Source organism: Erythrolamprus reginae, chromosome 10 (assembly GCF_031021105.1).
Source record: "Erythrolamprus reginae isolate rEryReg1 chromosome 10, rEryReg1.hap1, whole genome shotgun sequence".
Taxonomy (NCBI): domain Eukaryota; kingdom Metazoa; phylum Chordata; class Lepidosauria; order Squamata; family Dipsadidae; genus Erythrolamprus; species Erythrolamprus reginae.
The window spans coordinates 10,831,195-10,843,544 of record NC_091959.1 but is presented as its reverse complement, the minus strand read 5'-3'; the positions used below and the strand labels follow the sequence as shown (position 1 = coordinate 10,843,544).

General features: G+C 42.3%; 1 protein-coding gene across 1 annotated transcript in view; it reads left to right on the top strand.

The window, feature by feature from the left end:
* The first annotated feature begins 219 nt into the window (after positions 1-219).
* SLC27A2 (solute carrier family 27 member 2) overlaps positions 220-12,350 on the top strand; it is a 29,577-nt gene continuing 17,446 nt past the window's right edge. Inside the window, exons 1-4 of the mRNA XM_070763503.1 lie at positions 220-787; positions 7,824-8,033; positions 9,087-9,245; positions 9,749-9,873. Coding sequence (XP_070619604.1) covers positions 304-787; positions 7,824-8,033; positions 9,087-9,245; positions 9,749-9,873 — 978 coding nt within the window. The 5' untranslated portion in view covers positions 220-303. The remainder of the gene's footprint in view (positions 788-7,823; positions 8,034-9,086; positions 9,246-9,748; positions 9,874-12,350) is intronic.

Below are 12,350 nucleotides of genomic sequence, written 5' to 3'. Positions count from 1 at the left end.
CTGTCTGCGTAAAGTTGGGAGACAGTCTGAGAAGAGAAACTTTTGGTGGAAACCCGGTTGGAAGCCAAGCATCGCAGCAGGCGTTCCAGCGGGCCCGCTTTACGCGCAACTTTGCGCCTCTTGCTGCGCCTCCGGGCTAGTGGGGGGGGGAGGGCGAGAGAGGGGGGAGAGGCGAGGAGGTGGACACGCCCCTCCCCCGGTGCCACTGGGTCCCCCGGGCGCCCGGTGGCTGCTTCCTTTAGCGCACCTGTTGCCAACTCGGCCAACAGGGGACGGCGCCGTCTGGGGAAGGGGCCACCTGCCATGCTCACCTGGTTGTGCACGGCTCTGGCGGGGCTGCTGCTGCTCCTGCCGCCGTTGCTGGGGAGGCTGGCGTGCCCTTACTTCTTCCAGGACTTGTGGTTCTTCTTGAGGCTGATGGCCGTGGGGCGGCGGGCCAGGCAGGGCGCGGCGCGGCGCCCCCCGCGCACTTTGGTGGAGGTGTTCGGGCAGCGAGCGCGCCGGGCGCCCGAGAAGCCGCTGCTGCTCTTCCGAGACGAGGTCTACACCTACGGGCAGGTGGAGCGGCGCAGCAACCAGGTGGCGCGGGCTCTGCGGGACCGCGCCGGGCTCCGGCAGGGCGACGGCGTGGCCCTTTACCTGGCCAACCAGCCCGCCTACCTCTGGATCTGGCTGGGCTGCGCCAAGCTGGGTTGCGCCCTGGCCTGCCTCAACTGCAACGTCCGGGGACGGTCGCTGGTGCACAGCTTCCAAGCCAGCGGGGCCAAAGTCTTGCTGGCCGACCCAGGTGAGGAGAGGAAGGGGGTCTCCTTTCCCTTCTCCAGGGTTGGGACTCCAATGCACCAAGTCCCGGCTAGGTGTGTCGCGTGGAGAAGGGGGTTGAGGCTGTGAGGAAAGGTTGGAGATGGAGAGAGGTCGCCTTGATTCCTGGCCCGCAGACAACCCCCCCACCCCCAATTCTGTGGCCATGTGAAGAAGGGTGGGGTCCATTTATTTATTCATTTATTTATTTATTATTTAGATTTGTATGCCGCCCCTCTCCATACAAGGGGAGCCTCCCCTTCTCAAAGGCTTTGAGGCCTTTCTGAATCAGAAAATGAGAACTTCATCCTTGCTGTCCATGGTCCCAGAAGAGTAGACCTCTCCAGGTTCCTAAGAGGCCAGTAAGGGGCGTACATAAGTGCACTGGTGTGCCTTTCGTCCCCTGTCCAATTGTCTTTCCTTTCTTTCACCTATCTTATATATTCTCTTCCTTTCATATATCCTCTCCTCTAAGCTCACCTTCACCCTCTTTTATATTATCACATGTCTATTTTTCTTCCTACGTATTGTGTATTGGACAAATGAATAAATAAAATAAAGAGTAGAGTAGAGTGGGTAGGGTAGGGTAGGGTAGGGTAGGGTAGGGTAGGATAGAATACAATATAGAATTTTTTATTGGCCAAGTGTGATGGGACACACAAGGAATTTGTCTTTGGTGTAGATGCTCTCAGTGTACATAAAAGAAAATATACATTTGTCAAGAATCATGTAGTACAACACTTAATGATTGTCATCCGAAGGGGAAAGGGAAATGTACGAGGGTTATCCAGAAAGTGAGGTTACAAGTCACAAAGCTCTCGCGGGGAATGTTGGTATCACTGTCGTGTAGCCAGAAGCCAGCAGAAGCAAACGAGCGGTTTCAGTGGCCAGTAGATCATCGACTGGCATTGTGGCAAAGGTTAGAGAGGAGCGTCCTCATTACATTTTCTGCCAAGTGCAAAGTACAAAAATGGAGATGGAATTTCCATTTCAGAAGGACGAAAATTCACAATGAAGATAGAAGTGGACGGCCGTTCATTGTGACTGATGACATGGTGCAGAAAATTAACCCATTTTGTCACACGCTGTATCGACATTACGTCCTCTCCATAAACTGAAACGATTCCGCCATGAATCGCAGCAGCGTTCATGCCCGTAGCATCCAGGTAGCGTATTTACAGTGTGCACTTTGCACTTGGAGGGAAACGGAATCATCTCTAACCTTCACCACCATGCCAGTCAATGATCTACTGACCACTGGCATGGCTCGTTCTGTCCTGCTGGCTTCCCGCTACATGATAGTAATACCAACTTCCCCCGTGAACATTCCCCGCAAGAGCTATGTGCCTTTTGTAGCTTACTATCTGGATAACTCTCGTATTAAAGGGAGAACTTCCAAATCCACACCCCCAACCAGTGTTCCCTCTAATTTTTTTTTTTTGGGGGGGGGGGCAGAAAAGTATAGTGTCTGAGCGGCAGTCCCTTCGGGACTGGGCGGCACAGAAATAATAAATAAATAAATAAATAAATAAATAAATAAACAAACAAACAAACAAATAAATAAATAAATAAACAAACCACCCTGTTTTGCCTCAGAGAATTTCAAAATAAAATACTGTACTGTGTGTCTATAACAGTGAGCTCATAATAGGGCAACTCTATCAATATCAAAATGCCACTTGAATAGTTGAGCTAGTTTCAAACTAGATTTTGATTTTCTTTCTCTCTTCCGTACTCCCATTCTTTTTCTTTCTCGTTTCCTTCCTCTCTTTTTTCTATCTGTTTCTCTCTCTTCCTCTCTTCCTCTCTCTCTCCTTCCCTCTCACTCTTTCCCTCTCGGCTTCTGGGCAGGTTTGGAAAACTCTGAGTTGATGATGATTTTTAAGTGAGCGATTGCTCACTGCTCAGCTTAGAGGGAACTATGCCCCCAACTTGGGATTTTCAGAGTAACAGAGTTGGAAGAGACCTTGGAGGTCTTTTAGTCCAATCTCCTGCTCAAAAAGGAGACCCTATACTATTTCATACAAACAATCGTCCAATTTCTTCTTGAAAACCTTCCATGTTGGAGCATCCATAATTTCTGAAGGCAAGTCATTCCACCAATGAATTGGTAAAAATAATAATTTTAGCTTGGTCCTTTTGTTTTGTTTTTTTTAAATTAATTTCCATTTTATTGATTTGAAATCTGTGCAGTTTCACTCTCCATATTGCTGTTAGCTGCCCCGAGTCTGCGGAGAGGGGCGGCATACAAATCTGATTAATAAATAAATAAAAATGAATAAATTAATAGTTCAGATTAGGTGTTGAATTGTTCTAAAAGACACAAGGCTATATCTGTATATATGTCACTGAACATTTGCATCAGTTTTCCTTTCTCTTTTTTTTTCATTAAATGGTTTTATAAATAATGAGACAGGAAAAGTGGTTAAGACTGGCTAAAATGAACCCAAATATATCAGGAACATGTTGGATATGCCAAAAAAATATTGGATCCTATGATCATATGTGGTGGGAATGCCACAACGCAAGGGATTACTGGGTGAAAATTAGGCAATGGTTGGAAGAGATTTTAGAGATAAAACTCAATCTGAAACCCGAATTATTTTTATTGGGAACAACCATGGACAAATATGAGAAAAAGAAAATATATTTAATGTTACATATTAACCGTGGCAAGGATAGCATATTATAAATTATTTTTAAGTCAGGCGGTAGGGAACGCAAGTAGGATGCTTGGCTGCATAGCTAGAGGTATAACAAGCAGGAAGAGGGAGATTATGATCCCGCTATATAGAAAGCTGGTGAGACCACATTTGGAATACTGTGTTCAGTTCTGGAGACCTCACCTACAAAAAGATATTGACAAAATTGAACGGGTCCAAAGACGGGCTACAAGAATGGTGGAAGGTCTTAAGCATAAAACGTATCAGGAAAGACTTCATGAACTCAATCTGTATAGTCTGGAGGACAGAAGGAAAAGGGGGGACATGATCGAAACATTTAAATATGTCAAAGGGTTAAATAAGGTCCAGGAGGGAAGTGTTTTTAATAGGAAAGTGAACACAAGAACAAGGGGACACAATCTGAAGTTAGTTGGGGGAAAGATCAAAAGCAACATGAGAAAATATTATTTTACTGAAAGAGTAGTAGATCCTTGGAACAAACTTCCAGCAGACGTGGTAGATAAATCCACAGTAGCTGAATTTAAACATGCCTGGGATAAACATATATCCATCCTAAGATAAAATACAGAAAATAGTATAAGGGCAGACTAGATGGACCAGGAGGTCTTTTTCTGCCGTCAGACTTCGATGTTTCTATGTTTCTATAAAACATTTTTAAAACATAACATATACATCACAATATTACACAATACAAACAGATAACAAAAAAGAGAAAAGGTATATGATAATCTATTCAGCATATACATTGATTATTCCTTTCCCCCCTCTATTAATTTTCCAATATCTGTTTAAGTTTCAATTAATTTATAATTTCTCCTTTATATTTTCTAGCCTTTAATCTTGGTTCTCCTCTTTATCCAATTATATAATTTGTTCCAGGTTTCAAAATAATTGGTATCTAATGTGTCCTTCAACTCTAACGTCCGTCTGTCCATCTCCGCACATGTTAAAATTTTAAATAAGATTTCTCCTGCTGTAGGAGCATCTTTATTTTTTCATTTCAGGGCGTATGCTATCCTTGCCGCAGTTAATATGTAACATTAAATATATTTTCTTTTTCTCATATTTGTCAATGGTTGTTCCCAATAAAAATAATTCGGGTTTCAGATTGAGTTTTATCTCTAAAATCTCTTCCAGCCATTGCCTAATTTTCTCCCAGTAATCTCTTGCTTTGTGGCATTCCCACCACATATGATAATATGATAATAATATGATCCAATGTTCCTGATATATTTTGGTTCATTTTGGCCAGTCTTCTTATTATTTTTCCCCATTCTGCATGGGGATCAATTAAGCAGAAAGACTTAGTTGACTTAAACTTAAGGACACATCTGGGATAACAATGATTTACCGTCTTGATGTTATATATTTAAAAGAATTGTATAGCCACTTATCTTATGTACCGTAACCCAGGGGGGAAAAAGAGGCTTGCAAAACAGCAGCGAAAACATTAAAAAACTATAGAATTATTACATAAAATCCTGCCCACTTGCCCCCCCTCAAAGAAAATACTTTACTACACCTTTATCACTCTACCCCAATGCTGGTGGGAAGATCTAACTCTTCAAGGCCTTCCAAAATTGTAGGCAGGGGGGCTGCCAGCTCTAGCAGGGGTCCCCAAACCTGGCAACTTTATGATTTGTGGACTTGTGGTCGCCTTAAACACAACCTAAGCATAGCCCATAAAATCATCTGCTACAACGTCCTTCCTGTCAACGACTACTTCAGCTTCACCCACAACAACACACGAGGACACAACAGATACAAACTTAAAGTAAACCGTTCAAAATTCGACTGGAGGAAATATGACTTTAGTAACCGAGTAGTTGATGCATGGAACTCACTACCTGACTCTTTAGTATCATCACCTAACCCCCAAAACTTTACCCTTCTTAGACTATCCACTGTTGACCTCACCCGATTCCTAAGAGGTCAGTAAGGGGCATGCATAAGTGCACCAGCGTGCCTTCCGTCCCCTGTCCTAATGTTTCTCTTTTACTAGTATCATCTATATAAATATTATTATATCTTTGTATACCATCAATACGTACTTGACAAAAACAAATAAATAGATTTTCAAAATTATTACAACAACACTGGTGCCAATGGTCATGTGGGGTTTATAGGAGTTGTAGTCCCAAAATCTGGTGGGCAGCAGATTACCCGATCTAGCCCACCAGGGCACTTAAAATGAAACCTGCCCTTTTCTGTAGATTTCACTCGATCCGAATTTGCAGGATTGTGCTGATTGATTTACACAGGCTGCGGTATATCATTAATGACTTATTCTCTTGACAAAGCTTTCCAAAAAGAGAACAATGCCATCGTGGCTCTTTTTGGCAAAGTTTCACGAGCCGTAGAACAGAAGCGCAGGAATAATCCGCAGAATTATTCGTTCACGTCATTACAGGCGTCTTTTAAAAAACAAACAAACCCAGTGCATGAAAGAGCAAAGAAATTCCCTGGGATATTGAATCACCCTCACCTAGGAAATAGCTTAGCTCACTTAGAGATGGGGAGGCAGAGGAGCCCCTCCCTCTCCAGAATAAACCTTTCAGTACAAGGAAGACAAGGCGTTATGCAACTTCAGTGGCTGATACTGCTCCAAATGTATCGTCAAAATAAGATAACTTTATTGTCATTTTTTTATCACTGCAAACGCACTGGCCCAAACGAAATTCTGCTGCCTGTTTTTCAAGAGAGTATATATCATATTTTTCAGACTATAAGACGCACCTTAGTTTTGGAGGAGGAAAATAGGGAACAGAATCTGCTTACCAGTAGTGATGGGCGAACTGAACCCACACAATTCGGGTCCGTACTGAATTTTGCGGTGTTCGGTATGCTGAACACGAACACGAAATTTTTTGAAACTTCGGGAAAAGTTCGCGGTTGTGTTCGGCATTCAGAGCTTTGATGTCACCGGCAGGTTGCTAAGGACGCCAAGGTGATCACTTCCTGTATTCCATGGAATCCAGGAAGTGATCACCTTGGCGTCCTTAGCAACCTGCCGGTGACATCAAGGCTCTGCCCCCAGAATCTCTTCGTGGGAGGGATTCCCCAGCTGCTTCAAAGGGAGGTCTTCATGTAAAAATAAACATTGTTATTTTTATGTGAAAGGAGACCGCAGCGGCGCTGCAAGAAAAGGGCGGTCCTTTCATGTAAAAATAACAATGTTTATTTTTACATGAAGACCTCCCTTTGGAGGAGTTGGGAATCCCTCTCATGAAGAGATTCCAGGGGAGGAGCCTTGACATCACTGGCAGGTTGCTAAGGACGCCAAGGTGAACACTTCCTGGATTCCATGGAATCCAGGAAGTGATCACCTTGGCGTCCTTAGCAACCTGCCAGTATACGTGACATCAAAGCTCCACCCCCGGAATCTCTTGGTGGGATTCCCCGTTCGGGTTCAGGTTCGGTTCGGGTTTGGCCGAATTTGGCGTAAAGTTCATCTGAACTTGCCGAACCCGAACACCGTTGGGTTCGCCCATCACTACTTTACCAGGTATTCATCTGGCTAGTGTCTTTAGTCTGGTCAGTTTCAGCACATTATTTTATCCCCTGGTTAGGGCTTTTAAAAATCTTATTCAGAGAGAGTAACAATGAAAAAGCTTGCAAGTTTGCAAGCCAGTAAGAGCTGGGAACATTGTTAGAACCTGGTTAGGGCTGGAAAGAAACATTTGGAGCAATGAAAACAATCCTGCAAACACTTAGGGCTTGGAAAATATTCTTGGCAAAGAGTAACAATGAAAGAAACTGCAAGGTAAGAGCTGGGAAGATCATTAGCACCTAGTTGGGGCTGCTAGATTGGGAAGTTTGTTATCTAGAACTGGACTTTTATAGCAATTGAAGAAAATTGAGCTACTTGCCTAATCTGTTATCATACTGAACCTTGTGGGTTCAGTACAAAACCTTAAAATGTTAAAATGTGCTCCTCATCAAATAATGCTGTCTATCATTTGTCCTTTTTGTGGCTATTCAAATAATGTGACTTAATCCACTGAAAAAGAGTCCAAGCGCCTATTTCAAAACTTATCTTAGTCAGTAAGCCACACCCACTCAGTCACATGACCTTCAAGCCACCCGAGTCACATGATTGTCAAGCTATTCCCACCTGGTCACATGGCTGGCAAACCACTTCTACCCAGTCACATGATCATCAAGGCACACCCACAAAATAACCATCAAGGCACACCCACAAAATAAGGCACACCCATAGTGTGGCAGTAAAAATTTTGGCAGCCCATCACTCGGACCATGTAAAGTAAGAAAGTACAGGTGCTTCCTACATCCCTATATCCTTCTTAACACAATAACTTCTCTTCTTCTCTTCTAAAGACTTAAAAGCATCCATTGAAGACATATTGCCAACCCTGAAGCAAGAAAACGTCCTTGTTTATTTCTTAAGTAGAACATCCGACACTGAAGGGGTGGACAGTTTCCTTGACAAGATAGAAGCTGCTTCAGATGAGCCCATTCCAGAGTCTTGGAGATCAGATGTCTCTTTCAAAAGCCCCGCCATGTACATTTATACCTCTGGAACGACAGGTAGAGTAAACGAAAAGTCACTACATTGGCTCCTGCTTTCTTAAGGATTGGACGTGGTGATTGGGAATGACGGAAGATATTCTATGTATTTGGGAGAACATTATCTTAGCAAAAACTATCTGGGGAGTAGGATTTGCAAGACAACTCTTACTTTTACTGAGAAGTTCGATTGAACATTGAATTCAATAAGTTAAATACTCCCAAGTAAATCGATGTGTAATTTGGAAAATACAGAAATACTGGAGATTGGATGGATGGATGGACGGATGGAAGGATGGAAGGATGGAAGGATGGAAGGATGGAAGGATGGAAGGATGGAAGGATGGAAGGATGGAAGGATGGAAGGATGGAAGGATGGAAGGATGGATGGATGGATGGAGGGAAGGATGGAAGGATGGAAGGATGGATGGATGGATGGATGGAGGGAAGGAGGGAAGTATGGATGGATGGATGGATGGATAGATGATTTATAGATGATAGATGATTGATGATGATGATTATTATTATTATTATTATTATTATTATTATTATTATTATTAGATTTGTATGCCGCCCCTCTCCGGAGACTCGGAGCAGTTCACAACAGTGATAAACAATGCAACAAATCCAATAAAAAGACATCTAAAAAACCCATATCATTAAAATAACCATACAACTCAGTCATACCATACATAAACCATATTAGCCTGGGGATACCTCAATAGGTAGATGATAGATGACAGATGACAGATGATAGATGATGATTAGATAGATGATAGATGATGATTAGATAGATGATAGATGATAGATGATGATTAGATAGATGATAGATGATAGATGATAGATGATAGATCATAGATCATAGATCATAGATCATAGATCATAGATCATAGATCATAGATCATAGATCATAGATCATAGATCATAGATGATGATTAGATAGATAGATGATAGATAGATAAATATTGCAGGTCACAGATGCTGCTGTATGCCCTCCCTGAAGGAAGGGGATATGTTCACATCTTTGGGAAGTCAGCTAACCTTTCCTTCCTCCCTCCCCAACCCCCCACATAGGTCTCCCCAAAGCGGCAGTGATCTCACATTACCGTGTATTAGTGGCTTGTGGTTTGATCATACTGAGCGGTGTCACTTCGGAGGACATTATTTATACCACTCTGCCCTTATATCACAGCTCTGCCCTCTTGCTTGGGGTCAATGGTTGCATCATGCAAGGTAAGAAGTCTGAATAATTTTTAAAAAAGAAAATACAAGAGCACGCAACAGATTCAAACTTAATACGAACTGCTCCAAACTTCACTGTAAAAAATATGATTTCAACAATCGAGTTATTGAAGCGTGGAACTCATTGCCGGACTCAATTGTGTCAACCCCTAACCCCCAACATTTCTCCCTTAGACTCTCCACGATTGACCTCTCCAGGTTCCTAAGAGGCCAGTAAGGGGCGTACATAAGTGCACTGGTGTGCCTTTCGTCCCCTGTCCAATTGTCTTTCCTTTCTCTCACTTATCATATATATTTTCTTTCTGTCATATATCCTCTCCTCTAAGTTCACTTTACCCTTATATATATTACTACATATCTATTTTTCTTCCTATGTATTTGTGTATTGGACAAATGAATAAATAAATAAATAATATACTGTTATAGTATAAATTATATTTATATTTATAATAATATAAATGTGTAATTATTTCCCATTTTCCCTTCCTTCCCAGGCGCTACCCTAGTATTACGCTCCAAATTCTCTGCTTCTCAGTTTTGGGATGATTGTAGAAAATACAAGGTGACCGTCATACAGTACATTGGAGAAGTGCTTCGTTATTTATGCCATGTGCCTAAGGTAACCCTACTTTGACCTCTTTATCCCTGTTGGATACATCGTCCCCATTCACCAAACGGATTACTTATTGATTGAATCTAATGATTTTTTATTGTTATTATTAATATTATTGGGTTTTTAGTCTTTATTAATGGGGTTACATTGAGGCATTTTTACCATTAGTAATTGTTTGAATTTGACTTTTTATTGTACAGGTTTTTTTATTGTTGTGAGCTATCCTGAGTCCTACGGGATTGGGTGGCATATGTCTAATTATTAATCAATTAATCCGACTTCTAGGCCGCCCAATCCGAAAGGACTCAGGGCGGCTTACAACAAAATAAAAAAGTACAGTTAACAATAAAAATAAATAAATATATATATAAATATTGATTGGATTGGATTGGATTGGATTGGATTGGATTGGATTTGTATGCCGCCCCTCTCCGTAGACTCGGGGCGGCTAACAACAGTAGTAAACAGCATATGACAATCCAATATAAACAGTTAAAAACCCCTATTGTAAAACCAACATATATACAGACATACCATGCATAAAATTGTAAAGACCTAGGGGGCCTCAGTTCCCCCATGCCTGGCGGCAGAGGTGGGTTTTAAGAAGCTTACGAAAGGCAATGAGGATGGGAGCAATTCTAATCTCTGGGGGGAGTTGGTTCCAGAGGGCCGGGGACGCCACATAGTTGGCTCTTCCCCTGGGTCCCGCCAAGCGACATTGTTTAGTTGACGGGACCCGGAGAAGACCCACTCTGTGGGACCTAACTGGTCGCTGGGATTCGTGCAGCAGAAGGCGGTCCCGGAGATAGTCTGGTCTGGTGCCATGAAGGAACTTTCATGCCACCTTCAACATGCAGAATAGAGAAAGGCGCAGTCTTTCAGGATTAAGCATATCTTGAGGTAATATGCAGAAGGAAGGCCCACATAGAGAATGCTGAGTCATTCTGAGGCAATTAAGCATGCAGCAACCTCATCAGCTGAAAAGTATTTAAATAGGCAAGAGCTCTCTGCTCGCTGCTGTTCCGTTCGTTCACGCTCTCTCTGATCTCTGATCCTGCTCTGTGTGAAGTGTGCTTTGAAGTTGCTGTATTGATTCGTTGGTTCCTGTGAGTTATTGTAACTGAGATAGTTGTAGTGAGATACTAGTGTAATGTACAGTATGCATAGTAAAGATAGTATACACTAGTAGTGTAAATAAGTAGTAAATATATTTTTCCAAGGCTTCCTACTGCTGCTGTGTTTCATTGAAGACTTCAATTCCATATCTACTGGTCTGTGGCTGGTTGGTTGGGTTGTTTATCAGGTTGGGCTGGTTTGCTGCTTGGGCTGGCTAGCTTCCGAAAGTCCAGCTCTGATACGGTCCTCTGTGCTCCCTGAGCTTGGCTGTTTTCTTGCAGACGTTTCATTACCAAACTAGGTAATGTTATCAATGCGCTTCATTAGTTTGATAATGAAACATCTGCAAGAAAACAACCAAGCTCGGACTCCACAGTTCAATCTGGAACTCTGAATATTCTCTTGTATAGAGGAAAGTGCCTGGTGTTCTACTTTCCATCTCTCTTCTGATATTATTATAGGCATAAAAAGGTTAAAAGTGGAATATCCAAAGGGCAGTCCCTATGGGACAGCACATGCTAATTACCTTCAATATTGTTTTTAGCGGCTTTAGAATGTTCTGTGTCTTTTGATGTAGACAGATAGATAATATGGAGATAATAAATAGTGAGGCCTCTTCCTTTTTTTTTCTTTTTTTTTAATTTATTTATTTATTTATTTATCTATCTATTTATTTATTTATTGGATTTGTATGCCGCCCCTCTCCGTAGACTCGGGGCGGCTAACAACAATAATAAAAACAGAATGTAAATCCAATACTACAACAACTAAAAAACCCTTATTTTAAAACCAATCATACCTACAATCAAACATATCATGCATAAGTTGTAAAGGCCTAGGGGGAAAGAGTATCTCAGTCCCCCCATGCCTGACGGCAGAGGTGGGTTTTAAGGAGCTTACAAAAGGCGAGGAGGGTGGGGGCAATTCTAGAGTTCCAGAGGGCCAGGGCCGCCACAGAGAAGGCTCTTCCCCTGTTACCCGCCAAACGACATTGTTTAGTCGACGGGACCCGGAGAAAGCCAACTCTGTGGGACCTAACTGGTCGCTGGGATTCGTGCAGCAGAAGGCGGTCCCTGAGATAATCTGGTCCGGTGCCATGGAGGGCTTTATAGGTCATAACCAACACTTTAATTCTTTTTAATTCTGGTTCATGTGGCTCTCCCTGCTTTTTGCCAATTTTTTGATAATGTTCAATCAATAAACATCAAACCACTTTTTTTTTTTTGCTAGCTGGGATGAAAGGGGTGTGTGCTTGCCTTATATATAAAATGGTTCGAATTAAAAGCAAAGAATTAAAAGCAAAGAATTTTTCACTCAGCTCAAGACAATTGGGAGAAGCCGTTAATTCCAAATAAATAGAAGTGTAT